This window comes from Cibotium barometz, chromosome 8 (assembly GCF_041138505.1).
Source record: "Cibotium barometz isolate CiBa-2024 chromosome 8, ASM4113850v1, whole genome shotgun sequence".
Classification (NCBI taxonomy): domain Eukaryota; kingdom Viridiplantae; phylum Streptophyta; class Polypodiopsida; order Cyatheales; family Cibotiaceae; genus Cibotium; species Cibotium barometz.
This window is the reverse complement of record NC_141053.1, coordinates 36,561,885-36,589,156: the sequence shown is the minus strand read 5'-3', so window position 1 is coordinate 36,589,156 and position 27,272 is coordinate 36,561,885. Positions and strand designations below refer to the sequence as shown.

At 42.3% G+C, this 27,272-nt stretch overlaps 1 protein-coding gene across 1 annotated transcript; it reads right to left on the bottom strand.

Annotated features, from left to right (window-relative positions):
* Positions 1-5,079: 5,079 nt before the first annotated feature.
* SAR3 (SUPPRESSOR OF AUXIN RESISTANCE 3) lies at positions 5,080-25,858 on the bottom strand. The gene is made up of 6 exons (XM_086801639.1): positions 25,644-25,858; positions 21,080-23,892; positions 20,249-20,372; positions 19,872-20,017; positions 6,138-6,235; positions 5,080-6,055 (listed from the first exon to the last, which is right to left on the bottom strand). Exons 2-6 carry the CDS (start codon positions 23,834-23,836, stop codon positions 5,851-5,853), a joined length of 3,330 nt encoding a protein of 1,109 aa, XP_086657765.1. The 5' UTR covers positions 23,837-23,892; positions 25,644-25,858; the 3' UTR covers positions 5,080-5,850.
* Between the last annotated feature and the right edge of the window lie 1,414 nt (positions 25,859-27,272).

The following is a 27,272-nucleotide window of genomic DNA, read 5'->3' as shown; positions in this document are numbered from 1 at the left end:
GGTGGAGGTACAAAGGTGAATGCCATAGTTACCTCTAAACTAGTATCACCTTTCAAAGCACCTATACTATCCTGCATCGTTGGCAAGATAGGGCACACCACAATGCTAATAACAACATTTTAAAGCCCTTTGGAGCCACATGTAGTTGGTCCCGTTAGGCTTATCCTTAGTGGGGTGGTGTAAAGCATCCCAAATACATCAATGCAAGCCATTTCACTTTGCAAATTATGAATCTCTAGCACAAAAATGCAAATACTCCAATAGCGAATAAGTATTGTCAATACCCACTGAATATAACTAAGATAGTTGCTAGTAGATCATTGATAACAAAGAAACCTACAAAGTGTGTGGAAAATGATAGAGTGCAAAATGTAGAAATGTTACAAGTAGGGATACAAAAGTCGATGACAATGATGACGATCCTAACAAAGCTATATGATGAGCTCAAAGATGGGATGTCGATGATGATGGAGAAGCGAAAATGATGGCCTTATCTCTGCACACCAACAAATGTATATTGTTATCATGTAGAAAACCTAAATTTGAATAAATAAGTTCAAACTAAGCTCGAAATGCATAAAAATATGTTAACATAGTTAACAACACACTTTAGGGTACACCTTTTGTACCTAAGAGGATAGCTCAATCAAAGACAATCAAAAGGTTAGCTTGAGGAGATGATGATGAGTGGGTGAGCACCAGGAGAATCTACTTTGATACTAATTGCTAAAGTGGAGACAAAGTTAACAACACACACAACACAGATGCAGTAAGGAGAGATAACAAGAAGCATGACACCCAAAGTAGATTGGATGAGTATGAGTGAAGTACAAGTAAAGTGACATGATGAGACACACTCACTCATAAGAGTGTGTACACACACTCAGGGGAAAAAACCTCCTAAGGAGGGAAAAAGTTACACGACCCATTATTAGCCTACGTCCAAACATCTCTACCATATAAACGGCTACGACATCATGCAACACTATACCATTGATATCAATGGTAATCATTACTCATGTAAGATATATTTAATGATCTTTTTTATCACAAAGTTCATATTAGCGATCTTTCTTAAGAGAATATGTGAAAAATCATATTCTTCAAATACACAAACCGATTACCACCATACCCATATATAAGAAATCACTTGCTAGCTATAGAAAATCTAAACATACTAGCTAAAGAAGGCATTAGCAAGCGCACACATTTTGAGATTCCCCAACTAGGATCTAAGTTTTCATGTACATATCGATGCTTCAACATTTACTATTGGATGCATGTTAGTATAGCTGGGGGAGCACAACACGGACTTCCCTATGGCCTTTTTAGCAATCAGCTTGATGATGCTGAAAGCAACTACACCACCACTAAGAGAGAGGGGGGTTTAGCCATGGTGTATGTTGTAAAGAAGTATAGAAATAATCTTCTAGGTAAATATATTGTAAGATCAAGCCACCACATTTCAAAAAAGTGCACAAACCCTTGGGAGGCTCTAGTGTTAGAGCAAGAAAAAGACTCCAAACAACACTCAAGCAAACATAATGATCAAAGAAGAGAAAATTAAGGAGGCGGCCAATCATCGTAACATGTCTTCTAGTTATGGAAGAGGGAACCGCTCTCACCTTGTGTTAAAATCCACTCATTGTATTTCTAACCTTGTGTAAAACTTCAAGCCCTAAGCCAACATTGTAGCCTATGAGACACCTGTGAGATAGACCACTCTAGCAAATGACTAAGAGTGTAGATCCAATGTATGTATGGTGGTAGTAGCTCATCACTTGAGGTGTAGATCCAGTGTATGTATGGTGGTACTAGCTTATCACTTGAGAGGGAGGGTTGAAATAGCAAGTGATGTTCAATAAATGTTAGGAGCAAAGGGGAGTGCTATGTGACCCTTAATTAATTGTATGAGTTGCATAAGTCATAGAGTATTGTTAGAAGGCTCAAAGGGTGCCGAAATATGAAGGAATATGGAGGCCAAAAGTAGGCACCTAGAAGAAGGCGGGAAAGAGGTCAAGTGGTGTGCTCACTTCAAGGGAGATGGTGCTCAAATCTAGAAAGATTAGGGATATCTTAATCACGCCTATGGGCCATAATTAGTGGCTAATAGAGATGTAATCGAGTCTATAAAAGGGCCTTTAATCTAATGGATTATTATATGAGCTTTTTGCTAAACCTCTTGCCTTGTCAGTATGCTCTATTTTTGTCATTAATCATTCTCTTTCTTTCATTTCTACTATGTTAAGATATTGATATTCTAATCCATTTCTACACACCCAAATCGTTTTTCTAGTCATGAAACTCATCCTTCCCCACAAGTAAAACGAGAGAGATCATCATCCTAAAAAAGGGGATGGATCATGGCCACGTATTGCATCGTCAGAGCTGGAAAAGAAGGACCCCAATGCTCAAGCTCCCCTACCGAATGGTTACCATGCCTTTCGTGGATGAGGACACCACGAACCTATCAACATCCCAAGCCTCTTCCTCCACTTATGAAACACCACCCCAAGTAACCTCCTACACCACAACACTCTCGCCTCAGCGTGTTGACCACCCCCTCAAGCCATTATGGCGATCCAAAATCTCATCGAGGAAGATGACAACCACCCCCTAAACAATAGTCCTAAGAACCCTTCAGGGAGATTACTAAGAAGGAGTGGGTTCTCAAGAGTACCTTGGCTAGCTAAAGAAAGTATGATTCCCAAGCAAAGGCTTAGCAGCAGAAGCCTACCCATGGTGGGCAGAGATCTGCCAAAAGCAAGAGCACCAAGAAATAGAGATTTACCCATGGGTGGAGATCTCCCAAGCGGGAGGACCAAGCGATAGAGATTCACCCACACCTCGAGCCCCATTGGATGATCCCTACCAAGATGTTAGAAGCTAAAGGCTTCTACTATGGAAACCCTCCTGTTTAGGTTCCAAAAACCTCGTGGGGGACTGCACCCAAATCTCCAAATTCAAAGAGAGTCAGGCAATGTCCTCAAACCCCAGTTCAAGCCCAACAACCAACATTCCGTAAAGCACAAGGCTTCTATGCAAGGAACCCTATATTTGGGTTCCAAAGTCAAGAAACCCTACACCACAAGCCTCTACAACCATGCCATCAACAAAGACCAAAAGCCAAGCCTCCGACGCTAACCCCAAAGCTTAAGCATAAATGGAGAGCAGTGGCTTTCCACCTCAACTCATGTGCCGACACCATCTTTAGAGAAGTCGAAAGAATCTGTGGACTCCGAGCAACAAGAGGCAACACCTTGCCTATGTGCAGTGGCCCAACCCATCCATGTTCCCATCAAAGAAGAGCCAAACCCCAAAGAGAACCGTGGACACCCTTCCGTGGACTATGAAGAGCCACCAATGGTGCCAAATCCCAAAGACAACCGTGCACACCCTTTCGTGGCACCATCGAGCAAACCCAACGCTCAAAAAGATCACCCTAACCCCATACCACCTGTGCGCGCAACACCGCAACACCAACTCGAAGTTGGAACTAGAAAGGGGAGCCGCATAGGCACTCAGGTCGGGTGCAACTGGTTCTCTCCCTTTCTCTCTTCTCCCGCCTTTGAGCTGGCCGACAACAGCGGTGTGCTTTGCTGGTCACCCACAAGCTGGATAGCAGTATGGTTATCTTTCTCTCTCTTGACTAGCTACCCATGCAGGGGACATGCCGTACAGCAAGAGTACAGGTTTCTCTCTGCTAATCGCCCGTGAACTGGCCGTACAGCTGCGTGTTTTCTTCCTTGCTTACTGCTCTCCAAACTGGTTGTGTACAGCATAGCATTTCTCTCTCAATATCGGCCGCACAATAGTGAGTTGTACTCTAGGTTCCCTCGCACATAACAAGCTGAGAACATTGGACTATTTTGGGGCATATTCGAGATCTCTTTGCTGTGTTTTGTTTGGACTGATTTGTGGCATTGTTTTGGCCTGGCTTTTGTGGAGAAAACTTTGTCAAAATCTCATGTTTGCTTTGTGAAGAAAGCTACCTAAGATATCTGTGGAAAATCCAATGCTGATTGCACCCGCCTTGGATTCCTTGTAAAAAGCTTCTTCGTAATGGAGTACCTACGGGGGGTGGCCATTCCGGCTTAGTGGGCTGTCTATTAAAATATTATGTGGCGCTCTACTTTTATACTCTGTTTGTATGTGAAGTGTTTCTATGCTAGTCCAGGTCGTACTGGTTACACTGCTGATCCCAGATCCTCGAGCAAATGCTGGCTGCCAGATTGTTCCCTTGCTCTCCGATTGCTTTTGCTTTGTGTTCACTGGAAAGCCTTGAGATGATTCCATTTGGGGGGCAAGGGGCATAATTACAGGTAGGCCACCTAAGGGATTGGGGGTTGGCCGTCTGTTTAACTCAGCCCAAATCAACCTTTGATAAAGGTAGCCTGTCCACATAGAGGGCGCATGGCCCCTACCTGCTGTCCAGGTGTGTGCTTTTGGGTTGGGTTGGGAGAGGGAGAGGGGGAGGGGGAGGGAAACGAGAGAGAAACCTTTAACTAAATTGTTTAGCTGTGGGTAGGCAGTGATTAATCAAAGTATGCAGTAAACATACCTTTTTATGTCTTGATGTATGCCATTGACTTAATTGTTTAGCTGTGGGTAGGCAGTGATTAATCAAAGTATGCAGTAAACATACCTTTTTATGTCTTGATGTATGCCATTGACTTAATTCTGTCTCGGATCTCGATACAGCCTGAGATAGCTGATGGCTTAGTGGAAGTACTACTTCATACGTGCAAAGATAGTATAAAAAAACTGAAGGTCTTCTTCTCATAGTAGACACGTGCTTGCTCCCTTGCTTCATTCTGCAAATACAGGCTTGTAACCAATCGTTGTTTGGCAACCTTTAAAATTACAATATGTCAGCACAATCTTCTTCTCATAGATAGGTACTTGCTCCCTTGCTTCATTCTACAAATACCTTGTCACCAATCGTTGTTTGGCAACCTTTAAAATTACAATATGTTAGCACAATCTAAATTGCTTATCGGATTTTAAGAAGGATGAAAGACACTCCGTCTTAATCTAATTCAAAAGCCACGACTACCTTTTTACATAAAAAAAGGAACATCCAAAACACACCTCCATCTTAAGGGCTGACTTAAACAAAACGAATGTTATGCAGATTATGAGGTCTTTTTGAGGCTTAGCCACCTTTTACATTACTACATACTTCATCTCACATGCTTTCCTTCCGCTCCTCATTGGCATGCGAGTAAGCTCAAACTGCTCAAAGGAGGGCCTAAAAGCAGAGAGCAATTATAGTTAGGAGAACTCAGAGAAAAATACAAGGCAGATGGTTATTCTAGGCCAAAGCAAAAACAAGCACCCCCCCCCCCCCCCCAAACCCAAAAAAAAAAAAACACTTGAGAACATTTGTTCAATGCTGTATCGAGACAGAGAAGTACTCCTCAAGCCCATCACAAGGACAATTTTCTTCTTAGCTTCAGTAATACCTATAAGCTCTAAAGAGTTGTTCATGAAACGTCGGGGTGTTTTGAGATAGCCTTCATTGAGATTAAAGAAAAGCCTTGATTCCATATTTCCGTCACCAAGATGACTAAGACTTCAATTGCTGTCTGGATGGCAAACAGTTGAGAGGCGATTGCTCAGAATTCGCCTCTTGTATGCAAACACAAGGATGGGGAGTGACAAGGAGGATCCACAAAAGGCGAATCCGATAAGAGATGGGGAGGGGCTCAAAGGAGATGGACAGCCAGGCACCTTTTGCACTAATTATAACAATATCACCCATGAATTTTGATAGTTTAATTTGTTCAGCCCATGCCTGGCCAATGCTTGAACAGAACAAATAGATCTACTCAATGTTGATTGCTTATTTTACTCAGGCACCACCTGCAGGAGCCATGAGGTGAACGCTGAGGCTGCTCCTTGGAGACGGCAAAATCGAAAATCTTCAGGAACAGGTGCATCCATCACAATGTTATGCACTTTCAACTCTGCTGCTTCATCCTGAAGCATCTTAGCCTTGCTCTCAGTTAACAGCAATGTAGCCAACTCATGAGCCATTCTAGAGTAAACCACCCTACAAAGAAGCATTCAAGCAATACACTGTCAAAAAGAGAAATAACCAAGCATGAAATTAAAGAGTCTTGTTGAAAGCACACCTGTTCTTAGCTGCCCACCGACTTTCCCATAAGACTTGTGATTCCTTTAAACGTTGAAAAAACGACTTGCAAGCAGCAGCCTTGTTCTCAGAACTTCCCTGCATGCATGTATACATTTTAAAGACACTTTGGCTAGCAGCAAGTTACAAGCAGCTTAACACAAAAAAGAAACCCCTTTCCCCTCGTGAGAGAGATCTACCCTCTTCTAGTTTTGATTCACGAGGCATAGTCACCAGATACAGTTTTAAAATGTGATTTTGGCATAGGCCTTCCCAAAAGGGCTACTGACTAAACATGATCCAACTCCAAGAGGGAGATAGATGAAATGATGCAAAAGATGCTACTTCTATATATATGTTACATGCACTGAGGTTGATCGTTGTAACGCACAACAGGGCCTTCTTTATACCTTTCTGTGGTGAGATCTTTAGCATCCAATTCACAGAGTAGCGAGACAAGAGAATAGAAGAGAAGTAGACGACACAGTAGTATTGGGTCCCAATTACCCATTGAAGGGCCCCTTCTTACAAGTAGGAGTATTTGCTTATATTACTTCTTTGAAGAAATGATGTACAATGCTTGAGAACAAGTGATATGATTGCCAGAAGACCATCCGTCGGCTGAGTATCCACCAATCCAAGGCACTACAAAAGACTCTTCGGGGCCACTTATGCAAGTCCAAATAGCTGTAGGACTGCACATATGCTGGCTGAGAATGAAAGAGGAGCTTCAATGTTAGCTTGGAGAGAGTAGAATGCTGTATGTTGAATTGTTGACTGAGAACTGCTTGTTGTTTGCTAAATTCTGGAATGATTTATGCTGAATTTATGCGCTACTTTTATAAGGTTCCTTAATGCTGGTCGGTTCATACCAGTAGCTGTCGGCCAATAGATAATGAACAAAAATGCCACTTAACAACATTAAATGCTGCGCATTATGCTCTTTCTGCCTTCTAGGCTTGGCCGACTAATTTTTTGCACCATTGAGTCGTTCTAGGATTTACTCTATTCTTGGCATGGAGAACCTATTCTTAACTATCAGCTTATTTAGCGCCATGTAATCCACACGTAAGCATGCGGTCTTATCCTTCTTTTGGACTAACAGGATGGGAGCGGCAAATGGGGAGAAGGAAGGTTGGATAAATCCAGACCGGAGTAGCTGTGATAACTGCTCCTCCAGCTTGCTCTCCAATGCCTTAGAAAGGCGGTAGGAAACTTGCTGGGAGGCTCTGAACCAGGAACCAGGAACCATGAACCGGGAACCAACTCTATGCGATGGTCCTTAGGTCTACTGGGTGGGAGGTCGTCTCGCACCAGCCATCCTCTGCTCCACTACAGGTGCTATCTCAACTGCATTAGACTGAGAGCCAACACAAATCAACGCACACTCTGCTCCTTTTCTTATGGCTCGTTGGGCCTGAATGTGGGAAATGAGTGGTATTCCAAGAAATGCTCCGATTTCCGCGAATCATGATGGGCTCAGAAAAACCTTCGACTGTCCTACCTCCAATCAAAAATGGGTGCATATTGTCGAAACCACTAGATCCCGAGAATCATGTCACACCCTAAAAGAGGGGAGACAATGAAATCCCGCTGGAATGTTGCCTTCTAAACTTGAAACTCAAATTGTTGAGCTTTATGAGAGATGTGTATACGTACACCAGGTGTAAACCCGTCCACATCTAAATGGTAAGGAACCAAGGTACAGCTTATCTTGTTTGCCGACTGTGAAGAGATGGCATCCTCAGAACTGCCCATGTCGAAGAGGACAATGAACTGCAGTCCCCTTGCAATGCCATAGGCACAGATGAGAGCCTTCTTTTGTCCCTTAGCCTCACCCTCTTGCTTATCATCAAGTACCACTGGCAGCACTGAATTCGAAGCGGGCCATAGCTGAATGACATTAGAAGCTAATGCCGGAGGTGTGGAATCTGGATGGGGATGCTACGATCGCTACTATGGAAGTGGATGCCTTCGCAAACTCTTCAGCCTGAAACTTAGTGCAATCTTTCTTCCCGTGACCCAAAGTGTGCCAGAAGAAACAACGGTTCTCTGCCTTGTACCGTGTATGTTCATCCAGCTGGAGGTAGCCTCCAATGATGCCCTCAGCTTTTTCCTCAGGTGTCTTCTTGGATGTAGAAGCTTTCTTATTGCTCGATTGACCAAGAGAATTTTCCTTTTGGTCCTTTTGGTCTTTGCTGTTCTCAGGCCCCTTACCCTGGGCAGATGACTATTGGGTTGTAGATTGTACTTGCTTGGGCTTAACTCTGTTCAACATCAATTCTTGATTCTGAGCGAGGGTCAGTGCCTCACGCCCATGCATAAGTCCGAGGCTCAAAATTCCTAATTGGATACCTAACGTTCGTGTCCAAGCCTCTAATGACCCGTTTTAGCTTATCTTCTTCCGATATACCCAACTACTGGGCCATCGAAATGACCTTGTTGGAATAGGTCAAAACAGGGGAACCACCCTGAGTGAGTTTGTAAAGATTGATCACATACTACGATGGAAGAAAATGCACCTAGAGGTCATCAACCACAAAAGTAGCCAATCAAATTGGAATTGGCCTGTGAAGGGGTCTATGTGAAGTTGTGACCAGTGCTGCCCCCAAGTAGCAGCTTCCCCAGTGAGTTGGGGTGCTACCACATGGACTATGTCTTGTGGATCTATAATTTTAGTTAAAGGAAAACGTGCTTCAAATTAATGAATGAATTGAGTAATAGCAGCATGATCACACTTACCATCATACTTACTAAAATTTGGAGAGGTTCGGATGACGGTGGATCGTCGAGTAGTGAGGAATCCATCAAGAATTCTCTTAAAACGGGGAAGTGGCAAGGGCAAAATTTGTGCCATCGTCTGCTAATGCTGAATTCGCATAGCCTCCCAGTTGAGTCTTTGTTGGAACTCAACACTCAATCGGCTTCTTCTTGACGGCATTGGTCTTCCTCATATTTACGTGTCGCTTCCTTATCCCTTTGTTTCTCCTCACATCTCTGTTCTGCTTTATTTTCTTCTTCTTCAGCTTTTCCACTCCTAAAATTTAGGAGAGTCTATTTTTGACGCAACTCCAATGGAAATTCTGTTCGCGTCATTACATCTGGAATTGAGCAAATGGGGAGACATGTTGAAGAACATTTGGCAGAAGATCTACTAATTGGGATATTTTTAAAGGTAAAGATTATCAGAGGACCCATCTCTTAGATTGGGACATGTGGCATATGTGTAGCAGAAATGTTTACTGAGCACCAAGATATCTATGCCTGTGAATGATTCTTATCTTATGCTATGCACTTAAGCCCACCTCTCCTCCAACGTGTGTGGTCAAAGTACACGAAGTGCCACGACACCTGGTTGGCAGGGGACTTATGTCTAGGCCAAGGGTCATGTGGACTGACACCTTATTGGCACGGGACTATGTCTACGCCAAGTGTCAATAAACTAGAATCTAATATGCTGGGGACTTGACGTCTACGATCAAATCCAGTTGACGTTCTACATCCGCGTGCACGGTCAATCAGTCTTCTATTTCCGAGCTTGGTGTTTGCATGTGTAAGCATGGAAGCTAGTGGAGAGTAGCATGCGTTTGACGTGACACTGAGGTCTTGAGGATTGGGGAGCGAGAGATTGCTTCTTCGAGTTGGTAGATACAACACCAAAACTTATTTTGTTTCGATTCGACTCGGAGTATGGACAGAGAGACATGATTATGATATCTAGACTTATGGGATTGTTTTTGTCGCACCCATTTATTTTGGGACATGATTATGATATCTAGACTTATGGGATTGTTTTTGTCGCACCCATTTATTTTGGGACATGATTATGATATCTTGACTTATGGGACTGCTTTTGTCTCACCCATTTATTTTAGGACATTGTTATGAAATCTTGACTTATGGGATTGTTTTTATCTCACCCATTTATTTGGGACATGATTATGATATCTAGACTTATGGGACTGTTTTTATCTCACCTATTTATTTGGGACATGATTTTGATATTGGTATTATGGAGACTTATTTAGTCTTGCCCATTTATTTGGTACATGGATTCTTTCAATTGTATGGACTCTCATCTCGCCAACTTGATGGGACATGATTATATCTTGGATATATGACTTGAAGCTTAAAGTTGCGAACAACTTTTAAGAAGCTGGGGAGGATGTCACCAGCTTGGACATTTTCCAATATGAAAGGGGTCTGGTGGACTCTAGGACGTCTGAATATTTGGAAAGTACAAGCTTTGTAAATGGGGGATTATCCTGGAATACAAAGGATCACACTCCTAAAATTTAGGAGAGTTGCTATTTTTTGCCCGACTCGAATGGAAATTCTGTTCACGCCATTACATCTAGAATTGAGCAAATGGGGGGACATGTCAAAGCACATTTGGTAGAAGGTCTACTTATTGGGATATTTTTAAGGTAAAGATTATCGGAGGACCCATCTCTTAGATTGGAACATGTGGCAAGAAAGTGGATCAAAGTGAGACAAGTGGCCTCACACTTGTCACTTCAGTATTGTGTGACTCTCCACGTGTCATTATATATATACCTAGATTGTACTTGCTTGGGCTTAACTCAGTTCAATATCAATTCTTGATTCTGAGCGAGGGTCAGTGCCTCACGCCCATGCATAAGTCCGAGGCCCAAAAATTTCTAATTGGATACCTAATGTTCGTGTCCAAGCCTCTAATGACCCGTTTTAGCTTATCTTCTTCTGCTATACCCAACTACTGGGCCATCGAAATGACCTTGTTGGAATAGGTCAAAACAGGGGAACCACCCTGAGTGAGTTTGTAAAGATTGATCACATACTACGATGGAAGAAAATGCACCTAGAGGTCATCAACCACAAAAGTAGCCAATCAAATTGGAATTGGCCTGTGAAGGCGTCTATGTGAAGTTGTGACCAGTGCTGCCCCCAAGTAGCAGCTTCCCCAGTGAGTTGGGGTGCTACCACATGGACTATGTCTTGTGGATCTATAATTTTAGCTAAAGAAAAACGTGCTTCAAATTGATGAATGAATTGAGTAATAGCAGTATGATCACACTTACCATCATACTTACTAAAATTTGGAGAGGTTCCGATGACGGTGGATCGTCGAGTAGTGAGGAATCCATCAAGAATTCTCTTAAAACGGGGAAGTGGCAAGGGCAGAATTTGTGCCATCGTCTGCTAATGCTGAATTCGCATAGCCTCCCAGTTGAGTCTTTGCTGGAACTCAACACTCGATCGGCTTCTTCTTGACGGCATTGGTCTCATAGTCACAAGGGAACGGGAACGTTTAGGGGAACGGATGACTGTTTGGAACGGGAACGAAAAGCTTGAATAAAAGGGAACGGAATCGGGAACGCCACATCATTGCATAAATGTGTTTATAAATTTACTTTATATATCTGTAAATGCTTTGGAAAGAGGCATAGTAAAGAAAGAACCTCAAACCATCTCAGTAGTGGCGATGATAATGCATAGATGTGTTCTACATGATACATAGTTCACTTATATTTCTTACATGGTCTGCGGTGCCATTTTGGAACGGGAACGGGAACGGCTATCTCTATGGAACGCGTTCCCCCGTTCCAAGAGCTTGGAACGACGTTCCCTTGTGACTATGATTGGTCTTCCTCATATTTACGTGTCACTTCATTATCCCTTGATTTGGGACATGATTATGATATCTAGACTGATGGGACTGTTTTTATCTCACCCATTTATTTGGGACATGATTATGATATCTTGACTTATGGGACTATTTTGTCTCACCTATTTATTTGGGACATGATTTTGATATTGGTATTATGGAGACTTACTTAGTCTTGCCCATTTATTTGGTACATGGATTCTTTCAATTGTATGGACTCTCATCTCGCCAACTTGATGGGACATGATTATATCTTGGATATATGACTTGAAGCTTAAAGTTCGAACAACTTTTAAGAAGCTGGGGAGGATGTCACCAGCTTGGACATTTTCCAGTATGAAAGGAGTTTGGTGGACTCTAGGACGTCTTAATATTTGGAAAGTACAAGGTTTGTAAATGGGGGATTATCCTGGAATACAAAGGATCACACTCCTAAAATTTAGGAGTTGCTATTTTTTGCCCGACTCGGATGGAACTTCTGTTCACGCCATTACATCTAGAATTGAGCAAATGGGGGGACATGTCAAAGCACATTTGGTAGAAGGTCTACTTATTGGGATATTTTTAAGGTAAAGATTATCGGAGGACCCATCTCTTAGATTGGAACATGTGGCAAGAAAGTGGATCAAAGTGAGACAAGTGGCCTCACACTTGTCACTTCAGCCATTGTGTGACTCTCCACGTGTCATTATATATATACCTAGATTGTACTTGCTTGGGCTTAACTCTGTTCAACATCAATTATTGATTCTGAGCGAGGGTCAGTGCCTCACGCCCATGCATAAGTCTGAGGCTCAAAATTCCTAATTGGATACCTAATGTTCGTGTCCAAGCCTCTAATGACCCGTTTTAGCTTATCTTCTTCCGATATACCCAACTATTGGGCTATCGAAATGACCTTGTTGGAATAGGTCAAAACAGGGGAACCACCTTGAGTGAGTTTGTAAAGATTGATCACATACTACGATGGAAGAAAATGGACCTAGAGGTCATCAACCACAAAAGTAGCCAATCAAATTGGAATTGGCCTGTGAAGGGGTCTATGTGAAGTTGTGACCACTGCTGCCCCCAAGTAGCAGCTTCCCCAGTGAGTTGGGGTGCTACCACATGGACTATGTCTTGTGGATCTATAATTTTAGCTAAAGGAAAACGTGCTTCAAATTGATGAATGAATTGAGTAATAGCAGCATGATCACACTTACCATCATACTTACTAAAATTTGGAGAGGTTCAGATGACGGTGGATCGTCGAATAGTGAGGATTCCATCAAGAATTCTCTTAAAACGGGGAAGTGGCAAGGGCAGAATTTGTGCCATCGTCTGCTAATGCTGAATTCGCACAGCCTCCCAGTTGAGTCTTTGCTGGAACTCAACACTCGATCGGCTTCTTCTTGATGGCATTGGTCTTCCTCATATTTACGTGTCGCTTCCTTATCCCTTTGTTTCTCCTCACATCTCTGTTCTGCTTTATTTTCTTCTTCTTCAGCTTTTCCACTCCTAAAATTTAGGAGAGTCTATTTTTGACGCAACTCCGATGGAAATTTCGATCTCGTGACATTACATCTGGAATTGAGCAAATGGGGAGACATGTTGAAGAACATTTGGCAGAAGATCTACTACTTGGGATATTTTTAAAGGTAAAGATTATCGGAGGACCCATCTCTTAGATTGGGACATGTGGCATATGTGTAGCAGAAATGTTTACTGAGCACCAAGATATTTAAGCCTGTGAATGATTCTTATCTTATGTTACACACTTAAGCCCACCTCTCCTCCAACGTGTGTGGTCAAAGTACACGAAGTGCTACGACACCTGGTTGGCAAGGGACTTAGGTCTAGGCCAAGGGTCATGTGGACTGACACCTTGTTGGCACGGGACTATGTCTACGCCAAGTGTCAATAAACTAGAATCTAATATGCTGGGGACTTGACGTCTACGATCAAATCCAGTTGACGTTCTACATCCGCGTGCACGGTCAATCAGTCTTCTATTTCCGGGCTTGGTGTTTGCATGTGTAAGCATGGAAGCTAGTGGAGAGTAGCATGCGTTTGACGTGACACTGAGGTCTTGAGGATTGGGGAGCGAGAGATTGCTTCTTCGAGTTGGTAGATACAACACCAAAACTTATTTTGTTTCGATTCGACTCGGAGTATGGACAGAGAGACATGATTATGATATCTAGACTTATGGGATTGTTTTTGTCGCACCCATTTATTTTGGGACATGATTATGATATCTAGACTTATGGGATTGTTTTTGTCGCACCCATTTATTTTGGGACATGATTATGATATCTTGACTTATGGGACTGCTTTTGTCTCACCCATTTATTTTAGGACATTGTTATGAAATCTTGACTTATGGGATTGTTTTTATCTCACCCATTTATTTGGGACATGATTATGATATCTAGACTTATGGGACTGTTTTTATCTCACCTATTTATTTGGGACATGATTTTGATATTGGTATTATGGAGACTTATTTAGTCTTGCCCATTTATTTGGTACATGGATTCTTTCAATTGTATGGACTCTCAACTCGCCAACTTGATGGGACATGATTATATCTTGGATATATGACTTGAAGCTTAAAGTTGCGAACAACTTTTAAGAAGCTGGGGAGGATGTCACCAGCTTGGACATTTTCCAATATGAAAGGGGTCTGGTGGACTCTAGGACGTCTGAATATTTGGAAAGTACAAGCTTTGTAAATGGGGGATTATCCTGGAATACAAAGGATCACACTCCTAAAATTTAGGAGAGTTGCTATTTTTTGCCCGACTCGGATGGAAATTCTGTTCACGCCATTACATCTAGAATTGAGCAAATGGGGGGACATGTCAAAGCACATTTGGTAGAAGGTCTACTTATTGGGATATTTTTAAGGTAAAGATTATCGGAGGACCCATCTCTTAGATTGGAACATGTGGCAAGAAAGTGGATCAAAGTGAGACAAGTGGCCTCACACTTGTCACTTCAGTATTGTGTGACTCTCCACGTGTCATTATATATATACCTAGATGAATCCAGGAACATGCCCAAATTCACCTATTAGGAACGTGCATGTTATATACTCAAGGTAGTCAACCCAAAAAAGACTATATAACTATCAACTCCATTATGCATAGTATGGACCAGATACTACGACATCCCCACTAACATCATCAGTGCCCAATAGTGGGTGTAGAACTCTGTATCATATGCTCTCACACACACACACACACACATAAGAGCATATATTCACACAAAGCCCTTCGTACTGAGTTTCTGTCAAACCTCCGAAGATGCAGGGCAGACTCAGCCATAATGAAGCCTAGCACTAAGGGAAGTAGCAAATAGAAAGAATTAGTACAGCAAATAAGTAGTTGATAGGAAAAATGCACTGCTAAAGATAGAAAGAATTTACACAATATCAACTGGCCGCAACTAGGACGAAAACTTCACAATGTGAAATCTGCATTTCCGCTAATACAGCTAAAATATATACCTAGATGAATCCAAGAACATGCCCAAATTCACCTTTTAGGAACATCAATGTTATATACTCATGGTAGTCAACCCACAAGACTATAAACTATCAACTCCATTATGCATAGTATGGACTAGATACTACGACATCCCCATTAACGTCATCAGTGCCCAATAGTGGGTGTAGAACTCTGTATCAAGATATGCTCTCACACACGCACTCTCCACACACACACACACACACACACACACACACACACATAAGGACATATTCACACAAAGCCCTTCGTACTGAGTTTCTGTCAAACCTCCGGAGATGAAGGGCAAACTCATCCATAAAGAAGCCTAGCTCTAAGGGAAGTAGCAAATAGAAAGAATTAGTACAGCAAATAAGTAGTTGATAGGGTAAATGCACCGCTAAAGATAGAAAGAATTTGCACAATATCAACTGGCCGCAACTCAGATGAAAACTTCACAATGTGAAATCTGCATGTCCGCTAATACGGCTGAAATATATACCTAGATGAATCCAGGAACATGCCCAAATTCACCTTTTAGGAACGTGTCATTATAGCCTTCTCTTACCATTTTAGCTCATGGGAGGCCCAAATCTATAAATTGGAGCCCTCTCTCTTCATTAAGGGAGGCTCTCTTGTGAGGGCAAAAGAGACCAAAGGACCAAATATATGAAAGATCAGAGCAAATCACACAGCATGCAATGGTGATATGTATATAAAAGATGAAGTCCAGTACAGGAGCTCTATGTGAGACTCCGAACGAGTAGAGAAGGCTGCTGTCCCAAAAAAACCCAGATGACAATCCCAAAGTAAGCCTGATGTAAGCACCGATATATGCCTCATGTAGGGCTGAGAAGTAAGCGCCGATGTATCCCTGATGTAGGGCTGAGATGTAAGCGCTGATGTAAGCCCTATGTCCTGATGGCTGCTGATGTAAAAATGCAGAAGTAAGCTATGGTGAAATACACAGATATGCACCTTGGACTAGCTGCAGCAACTCGTGATAAAACGCAGAAGATCACTGCAGATGAAAGCGTCCAGTTCAGTAGCAACAGGGAAGGGTTCCATCTGTTTGTAGGCAGCCTGTTCCAACAGCAGCAGCCAGTGCAGAAGAACATTGAAGTGCTGTCCTGAAGTGGGATATCAATCCAGCAGGAGAAGAAGAGTAAAATGCTAAGGTGCAGTCTTGGAGTAGACGCCCAGCCGATCAATACTCGTGTGTTGGTGAGATCTTTAGGAGGCGCCTCATATTTATATGAGGGCAGGGTGCTGGTCGGCCAGCATGGCAGTCGGCCAGCAAATAAATAATGTAAATGATAAAGTGGCCCTTTTTGGGCTGGGTTAAATACCCTTTTGGGTATATTTTCACACACCCCCTCTCAGACCAAAAAGGGATCATGAGAGAAGATGAGGGGAAAAAACAGCTTTGGTTGTCGAAGATGAGGATTCATGTGATTTGAGACCGGAGTAGAGGCTTCTCGGATTGGGAGGTACTGGAAGAATGCCACAATGCAAGAGGTTTTCACATGCATGAATGCCCATTTTTGGGTTTTCATTCATACATGCGCCCCAAACACAAAAAACAGAATGCTGTGCATAGGGAATGTAGGATGGGAAAAAAATGCAATGCAATGGGTTTTCACATGAGCCATGCCCGCATGGGGTTTTCACTGACTCATGTGCTCGATACAAAAATGATAAGAAATATGAAGGGAGAGGGAGATCCCCCTCTCAATGTGCGGAGGATGGTGGTGGTGGATCGATGCTGATCCAATTGCAAAGACGCTCGAGAATGGGGCGGTTGACGGACTTCGTAAGGATGTCTGCATGGTTGTCTGCCGTGGGAATGTACTGGAGCCGGATAGTACCAAGCTCAACCTGTTCCCTGGTAAAATGAAAATGGACACCCACATGCTTGCTATAGTTAGAAAAAATAGGGTTGCCAGCAAGGGCAATCGCACTCTGACTGTCGACGAAGATGATAGAGGCGATGTTAATGGGGACGCGCATGTCGGAAAAGCTGACGAAGATACATAGCCTCAGTGGTGGGGTCATAGAGGGCCCGGTATTCGGCTTCTACAGAAGAACCTGCAATGGTGTCTTGCTTTTTGCTAGACCAAGAGAAAGGGGCAGATCCGAGGGAGTACAAATAACCACCATGAGATCGTCGGAAATCGAGATCACCAGCCCAGTCGGAGTCCGTGTAACCACGTAGGGTGATCCCACGACTGTAGTGTAGTCCATACAAATAGGTACCTGCTAGATAGCGAACAACCCTCATTGTTGAACTCCAATGTGGCCCCTTAGGAGCATTGAAATACTGACTTAAAATGGATATGCAATAGGAGATATTAGGACAAGAATGTGTGAGCCAGATAAGTTTCCCAACCACTTGTCGGTAGGCTCGCTCTTCATGTGGAGGTGAGTCCACTTCCTTTGACAGTGTAATGGTGGGATCCAATGGAGTAGCCACTGGGATAGCACCATCAGGAAAGCAGGAAGTAATGAGTTGGAGACAGTACTTCTGTTGAGACACGAAAATACCATCAGGATGTTGGATCACCTCCATGCCAAGGAAATATGAGAGAAGATAGAGATCAGTCATCTCAAAAGTTCGTCTCAGCTGTGCCATGATATCAGCCATTTTGGCTTGATGTAAACCTGAAATAATGAGGTCATCGACATACAGTACTAGGTAGCAAACCATCCCATAATCAGTGTAAATGTAGATATTGGGGTCATAGTGAGATGGTTGAAAACCTTGGCTGTGAAAAAATTTGTCAATGCGATGATGCCACGCCCGTTAAGCCCATAAAGAGCTTTATGCAAGCGAAAGACTTTGTCCTTAAGGCCAAGGAGCAGGAAACCCGGAGGTTGGTCAACGTAGACCTCCTCTTTGAGAATGCCATTTAAAAAGGCACTCTTAACATCCATCTGATCGACTGGCCATTTGTGGTGAGCAGCCAGATTGAGTAAAAGACGGATTGTCGTCATTCAAGCAGTGGGTGCAAAGGTCTCATCGAAATCAATGCCTTCTTTTTGGCGAAAGCCTTGCACAACAAGCCGGGCTTTGTATTTGTCCAAGGTACCATCGGCTTTAAATTTGGTACGGAAGATCCATTTGGTTCCAATGACCTTCTTGTGACAAGGGCGATCCACAAAGGACCACGTGCCATTATGGTCAATGCTTTCGAGTTCTAGTTCCATAGCTTGTTTCCAAGATAGAAGTTTAATAGCATCTTTCCACGATGTTGGCTCATGCTGCGCCACATAGTCTGCAGAAAAAACAGAGGGGCGAATGAGGTACGAGGAGCAAGTCTGGTGGACCGACGAGGACCGTCCAAAGGGATATCAAGGGGAAGCATGCCAGAATCACGCATGGTTTGTTGATACCAGCGAGGTAAAGGGTCCCTAGGTGGTAGTCGGGAGGAGGAAGCCTCCTCATGAGGTGAAGTTGTACGTGACTGATGGGGTTCATTTGGCACAGTCTGAGATTCTTGCTCAATTGGTATGGGCAGCAGAAGACAAAGTAAGTCTCACTCATCAAAGACAACGTCTTGACGAACGAAAACTTTGTTTGATCGTGGAACAAAAACTTTGTAAGCCTTTGATTCAGAAGAGTAGCCCACAAAAATGAGCAACTCACTCCTTGGCTCAAGCTTGCCCCTTGTATCATTCAGAGTGTGAGTGTATGCACGACACCCAAAGACACGGAAATGGGAAACGGTTGGCTTTTTGCCAAAAAATGCCTCAAACTGACAAAGAATGTCTGCCAGCCCTGTCAAATGGGTGAGCAACATCGCTCCCCATTCCCACAACATGCTACTCATCGTGCTTCAGGAATCCTCAAGTTGATTCAATTTTGATCTTTCATATATTTGGTCCTTTGGTCTCTTTTGCCCTCACATGGTATCAGAGCAAATCACACAGCATCAGCCACGCAAATCAGAGTAAACAATATATTAATAATTTGAGCATGTGCAGTATTTTGGATCAATCTACATTTCATGGATTGTGTACTCATCAATGATATACTGGATGTCTAGGATATTTTCAATATATAGGGTGTTATTAAAGTTTTACTCAAAAAAAAATTAAAGTTTTTCATGGATTGTGTACTCATCAATGATATACTGGATGTCTAGGATATTTTCAATATATAGGGTGTTATTAAAGTTTTACTCAAAAAAAAATTAACGTAAAGTGACTAACTTGACAATTATTAGGGTAAATGCAACCTTGTAATCTACAGCCATGAAGAGGTCCGTACAGTCAATGTTCATTTGATTGTTCAATTATCTGGAGTTATTCTATTATCATCACGATTGTCTCACCTCCTTTCCCCCTCGTGAGTTTGCTCCTATGCCTCTAGAACTCATGCAAAAAGAGTGACACATCCCTTTGTAACAAAAAATCCAGTCTATGTTCTTTATGTCTTTTGAAACAGCTCCTCACTGCAAGGTGGCTAAACTTGTTTTGTGCACATTCATGTCTCAAACACTAAGGAAGTGGAAAACACAAAAAACACAAATAGCCCCGACCCGATACATGGCAACTTTTAAGCAGTTCACATAAAGGCAGCATCAAAGATGTGACTTACCAATTCCACTGTAAAGTCATCAAATTGAAATGAGTTCTTCAGCACGAAAAAGTCAGCATAGATACCCCCACTCACAGCCCAATCATCAAGCTCCATTTTATTCCTTTCCAAAGGAGTTATGAACTCCAATAGCTCCTCATACTGGCCTGAAATAACACATGAGAGAGTCACTCAGAAGGATACATTCCGTAGGTTGTGACACATCACTGAACCTTTTACTACCAATATTTTACATCTGAAAAAGCATGATTATAAATGTACATCATCATAACAAATATTCTGTTTCCGAACTATGACACAAGAAGCTTCTTGGAACAATACCACAAGAAAACATTTAAGAAGAAAAAAAAAGCATGCACTTTAAGAAGTGAACAAACCGGTGACAAAAAGGGAAGCTGCAACTGAGGTCATTAAGAGAGAATGAGCTCTATGCCATTGCATGCTTTTGAGCAGATGTTTGACAGCCTTATGTGAATCACCCCTATACTGCCAATAAGTGCCCTGCTCGAGCAAAGAGAGAATGAAAGTCATTTTCATTGAATCCAACATGCAAGTCCAAAAACAGACACATGTCCCAAGAAGTAGCGCGTAAATGTTTAGCAGATTTATTCACAGATTTCAACATTATGTAACACAGAATAATGGATGATTGTCTCACTTTTTTTTAAGAATGGGGGATAATTGTATATTCACCAAGGGATAAACTTAAATAGCAACAGCACAAAGGCCTGTGTAATCCAAATTCAACACTTGAGATGTCATTCATTGTCCTGACAATGGGGATGGTATGTAATGATGTGTGGCTAGCAGTGTGAATCAAACTTGAAAAGGAGACCAAGAAGCTAAGAAATGTCCAGCTTCCATTTGTCCAATTGGGCTCCATCCATCTCCAGACGTTGTGCAAGCCCATACCATGACTTCAAGCACTGTGGGGCCTCATCACCAACCATGCTGGCATGCCCATTTAGCTTTTTTTCGTGATGGATTGAGAGGGCACCCCGTTTATTGTTGTTGTTGTGTGTGGGGGGGGGGGGGGGGGGGGGGATTCCAACCGCAGTTTCAAGCACACTCTACTCCAGACATAATGATTGTGAAATATTAATGAAATCACATCCCCACATTCCATTGTCAACCACGAGAATAATTGAAAGAATTTGGACAGCCATCCTAGAAAAAGAATGAGGAGTTGCCAAGAGAAAGAAAACTACCAATGCCTCATGCAGCCATTCAGCTGGTATGCCTAGCTCTTTTTCAAGAAAGGTTTGTTGAAGCTCGCTTGTACTCCAGACTTCGCAGTATTGGTTCAAAATCTCCTTGACAACCTTCTCATGCAAGCCTGGATAGTCAAGGTTAGGTGGCATGTGCAGAGCAACATAAATAGCCCAATGGCATTCACCGACAGAAAGCAGCTGTGACACAAAGTTCATGTCCAAAACATGCAGCTGTATAGGTACAAGAACCTCAATGGATTCAAGAAGGCCATGCTGAAGCCAAGCCATTCTATGATCCAAGGGATCATAAGTTGATGAAAAGGAGGAAAACATCTTGGATGCATCAACAACATTCTGCCCCTGATTTGCATGTAAGAGCATAAGGTAGTATGCTGTGTCGTACAGGCCTCCATTTACTGTTGAAATGCCATGTGAGGCACCTTCCTCTACATACATGGGGATGGGTTGGGGTGCAGCATGCTCTTCAACAAGAAAACTGTAAGCCTTGATAATATCAGGAAGCTGAGTATCTGGAGCAAGATGATACCACATGAGTAATCCCAAAAAGCGTTTCCAATCAATAACACGATCTTCTAATGCTCCTTGAATGTCCCCAGAAAGCAGCTTGTACAACAGCACCCTATCCCTCTCTATCAAATTGAAATCCAATCCCTCCTCTTCCCAGATTTCCAGTTGGCATGCAATATCCCTCCTGGTTGTCATTGAGCCTCCTGCTTGACTAACTAAGCAAGCCAGACGAACATCCCCTCTTGCTGCTGCTAGTTGAACACCATCATCCAGCTGCCTACCTGTTAAGAGAGAAAATAGCTCCTTCATCTGGTCTTTAACCTCAATATCCATCAGCTCCTCCTGTATGACATGTCTAACACTGTCCTGGAGCCAGCTACTAAATTCAGCCCTCCTAGCCAAAGCTGCCACTTCTGGCTCAACAGCTGGACTAGAGACTTTTATGTCATCTATCTTCTCAAGGTCTTCTTCATCTTGAGCCTCGTGTTCTTGGACTCCAAGCTTCGCTGAAAAAAGTACACTCAATAGGTGCCATGCCATAACCTGATGACGCAAAACAAGGCGCTGAGAAGCAGACACGCCTTCGACAGCATGTTGTTTAACAAGGAGATCTTCATACTTGTTGCATACACTTGGCAGCTCAACTCGATCACAACAGACATACCGTAATCTTATTTTAGATGGCTGCTCATCCATCTCATCCACAATCCTGCTCATTGACATGTGAAGTTTGAGAGGGGAAAGAAATTGCAACTCAATCAAGTCATCCCTGGCCTTTCCTTCCTCATCCCTCACACATCCATCAAGAGCTACTTTCTCCAGATGAACCATTGAGGAAACACTATTTCCCTCTACTCCAACCGGGTTCCCCGAATGAGCCAGCAGTCCATGGGGACCCCATCCCACACGAAAAGAACACCCTAGAAACAATGCAGCATCCACAATATTATCAGAGCGCCCAAACATGCAAGATGCTGAATTGAGCTCAGTTTTAAATCCAACTCTTGACCTTTTTAAGGCAGATTGCTCACTCTTTCCCTCAAGCGATAGCAACATTCTGGAGTGTTTTATTGGCGACACTTCCTGCTCAAGATCTAGACTGACTTGTCTGCCTAAAGGACTCAAAGACTGATTAGATGAACGCTTCCAAGAGGCTTGTGGGCTCACTTTCATTATGTGCTTTGAGAATATCACTGTTCTTGGAGACTCTTCGCCAGATGAAGGGTGATCCCTTTTCCAGCCAGGACTGCTTCGGGTCAAAATATTCTCTGTTCCACCCGGACTTGTAGCCTTGTTTGCTGACCGAAAAGGAACCCTGTCTATCAATCTTGGTAAAGCAGCACTGTCACCTTCCTCTCCAGAAGAGAAAAAAAGCATCTTCATTTGCTGCATCTTCAAAGGATCAAGCCTTAGGTGTTGAGGAAGTGAATGTGCCAAAGCATTTTGAGGTGTACCATAATGAATGTCCTGCATTGGTGAGGCTTCTGCTTCAATTTCCTCAGACCCGACATCAGATCTTTCAGGCTGCCAGATAGCAACCTTTTCTGTGCTCTTTTCCAAATCAACTGGATCTATGTCTTGCAACATATCTCCATCCATGCTAACAAGAGCCTTGCCATTATCTTGTACAGGTTCATCCTCATCAGAATCATCAAGCCCAAATCTACTGAAGTGCTCGACACGGAATTTCCATACTTGTTTGAAGGCATTATAAGATATGAAATTTGCACCCTGTTCTTCCGTCTTCCTCTTCAGTCTTTTCTCAAAGCTCTCCAATTCTGGACCTTCACAAATAAGCTCCCCGGTCACCTTGCTCCTGCAAGGAATGTTATAAAGAGTGACCTCTGCAGGTTTGTTAAGACCACTGCCAACAGGAGGCTTCGTTTCTTCAGCACCATACACAATCACTTCACGGTGTCCAAAAGAAACAATGCCATCAAGAACCAGCCATCTTACATCAGTCTCTCCAAAGAACTTTATGGACCCATACCCCTTGCATCCAACCACAAATCCATTGACTCTGCTGCAATAACCAGGTTCTGCCCACTCGCTAGCAGCCAACCGCTGCAGTCCAGGAATAGTGAAATAGTCCAAATGTTGAAGCTTTGGCAAAAGATCCTGAATTTCTGCTGTGTAATCAGCAGTTGTGGCATTCCCTAGAGCCCATGGATCCATGTACGGCATGCTGCTGATCATCTTGTCCCAGTAAACCTGTTGGACATCCATCCTTTCTGAACTAGTGAAGCACAGCAATGACTACCCTCTCATGCCTTCTCAGGTATCTGTACAAGGCAGTATTGATCAGTCAAGAAAATCAGTAAAAAAAAGATATATTCTTTGAACCATAGCCATTCTAAGGTAATCTGAAGTAAAATCAGCAGTGGAATGTGCAATTTTCTCATGAAAGCCTAACCATTATAGTTTGAAAAAGCAAAAACAAGTCAGTTTTTGCAGTGTCTGAAAGAGTATGATCGATGTGATGTCAATGTAAGACCCTGGGGTTTCAGAGATTATTCCTGTGCAATACAAAGCAGTACTGACCAATCCGAAAAACACAATGGAAAAGATGCCTTCTTTGAAGCAATTCTTAGGAATGTGTCCACCCTTGGGAGCAGCATTTATCAATCCCAAAAACTCAATCAAATAACTGCATTTTTTTAACCCTTGCACTTCTTACATGAAAATATCCATAACAAGAGGAGCCTTCTCATGGAATCATAGCCATAATTATTACAGAGAAATCAGTAATCATGAAGCCCCATAAGGGTTCAATCACTATAGGACAGTCTCTCTTTCTAAAGAAAAGGAGTTTCTAGTCATCATATTGACATCATCTACGTGTATGACTTCGGGTTTTTAGTAATTGAGACGTCCATATGAAAGAAAGGTAAAATACTTGGGTTCTCTAGTCATTTTGATCCCATCATCTCTTGGCATGGGCATGAAAGACAGGAAAAAACCTCGCTAGTGATGCCATCATCTATCTGTAAGAAAGAAAGGAAAAACTTTCATTGTGCTGCCATCATCTCTGTAAGAAAGCCATTGTGAAGCCATCATCTCTCTCTTTGTAGAAAAGAAAGGAAAACCCCTAATTTTCTATAGTCATTAAGATGCCATCATCTCTCTGTACTTTTGTATGTGTGAAATGCACCCAAAAAAAAAAAACTGCATCCTCTAGTCATTGAGACGCCATCTTTTCTCTAAGTGTATGACCTCGGGTATTGGTAATTGTAATGTCTGTATGAAAGAAAGGTAAAACCCTTGGGTTCTCTAGTCATTTTCATCCCATCATCCCTTGGCATGAAAGAAAGAAAAAACCCTCACTGTGATGCCATCAAATATCTGTAAGAAAGAAAGGAAAAACTTGTGCTGTCATCATCTCTGTAAGAAAGGAAGGCAAAAACCATTGTGAAGGCATCATATCTCTCTTTGTACAAAAGAAAGGAAAACCCCTAATTTCATGCCATCATCTCTATGTAAGAAAGAAATGTAAATGCCATCACTTTTGTATGTGTGAAATGCAAAAAAAAAAAAAACTGCATTCTGTAGTCATTGAGATGCCATCGTCTTTCTGCATCAAAAAAATGCAAACCCATTGCGATGCCGCCAATGAAGAATGGCAATCTCTACATGAATGAGAAGCAAACCCTTAGGTTTTGAAGTAATTGAGATGCCATCATCTCTCTGCAAAACTCTATTTTTTTAAGTCGTTATCCCTCAGCATGAAAGAAATGCAAACCCTATTTTCTGGTTGTATCTAAGTATGAAAGAAAGACAAAACCCTAGGTTTTCTAGTCAATGTTCTGTCATCATCTCTCTTTGTGGACATAAGAAAGGTAAAACCCTAGGGTTTCTGGCTCAATTTTCTACTGTATTTTTTCTAAAGCTCAAAATGCAGGAAAAATGTCGAAAAGTGAGCAAAATCACACATGTCTCCATGATTCTGGACAGAATAACCCTAAAAAACCTAGATTAAAGACATAATTCTCAACAGAATAACCCTAAAAAACATAGATTAAAGACATGATTTTACCTAATCAGGACGCTCAATCTGTTGTCGTCATGGACGCTTCCTTGTTTTCGATCCCGATATTCAAGGCTGCCGTACTGTCGAATTCGTTACCTCGAATGTGCACGTTAGTGTTGGGCATAGTAGTAGCTCGGAACCGCGAAGCCTTTGAAATCGAAGGTTTAATGGCCGGGCTTTCTCAAATTAAAATTTATCTAGATATAAGTTACCACTAACATAAACGACTCTTTATTGTTTTGGTGCCCGTGCTTTGTTTAAGTGGCATAATCAAGCGTGCGTGTATGTGTATGTATCTATGGATGCGTATGTGTATTCAAGTATGTGTGAGTGAGTGTGTGTATTTTTATATGTGGTGTGTGTTTGTATACGCATGTGTGTATGTCTATGTATGCATGTGTGTCTCTGCGACTCTCTTACATAGATATATGTGTGTCTCTCTCACATGTATTTTCTTTATATCACTATCACATGCATAGACACGACTCTCTCTCACACACATACACGTGTGCATGCACTCTCTCTCTTCTCACACCCGTCTCACATACACACTCTCTCACACACTTAGATACTCTCTCTCTCTCTCTCTCTCTCTCTCTCTCTCTCTCACATGCACACACACACACATACATACACACACCCTCCACATGCACGTGTATGGCTGTGTGTACACATACATATGTGTGTGTGTGAATGTGTTTATATATAATAGTATTAATATAATATTATTATATATTTATTATATGTATATTGATTTATATATCATTTTATATATGTGTGTGTGTGTGTGTGTGTGTGTGTGTCTTTTTAACACACACACACACATATATATATATATAGAGAGAGAGAGAGAGAATTATATTATAGTATATTAGTACAGATTTTTTATATATATAATATCCTCACTTATTATATGTTATTTGTATTCTATATATTTTATACTTATATATTATATATCTTTATATTTGTGTATTATATTATTTATTTAAATTTTTTTCTCTCAAATACCCCTAAACTCCTCTCTCTCTCTCTCCCCTTCCCCAATATGTGGCCTCCACTCCTCTCTCTCTCTCTTTCTCTCTCTCTCTCTCTCTCTACCCCAACACGTGCCTCCTCCCCTCCCCTATCACACCCCCTTCTCTCTTTCCCCTACCCCAACACGTGCCTCCTCCCCTCCCCTATCACACCCCCTTCTCTCTTTCCCCTACCCCAACTCTTGGCCCTCTTCCAAACGCTAGGTGTCCCCTCCCCTCCCAAAAACTCGTGCATAATAGATAGTTTAGATATAAATAGATATATTACACGTGTGTGTGTGTGTGTGTGTGTGTGTGTGTGTGTGTGTGTACACATATATTAATGTATGTATGTATACACACACACACACATGTATACATACACATACGTATATATTTTTTATTTTATTTATATTTTATTAAAACATACTTTTACTCTCTCTCTCTCTCTCTCTCTCTCTCTCTCTCTCTCTCACACACACACACACACACACACATGTATACACCCACACATGCACTAATGAAAATGCACACTCTTCCCCCTCCACACACACACACACTCTCTCTCACACACACATTCTCTCTCTCTCTCTCTCTCTCTCTCTCTCTCTCACACACACAC

Bases quoted from the DNA above. Each gene is read 5' to 3' on its own strand.
- SAR3 (XM_086801639.1), bottom strand. From the start codon at position 23,836: ATGGATGTCCAACAGGTTTACTGGGACAAGATGATCAGCAGCATGCCG. The intron at 20,018-20,248 runs GTTTGTTCACTT...GTGTTATTTCAG, and splicing joins AGCTTCCCTTTTTGTCACCG to GCCAGTATGAGGAGCTATTG. The intron at 6,056-6,137 runs GTGTGCTTTCAA...GCTTCTTTGTAG, and splicing joins CGGTGGGCAGCTAAGAACAG to GGTGGTTTACTCTAGAATGG.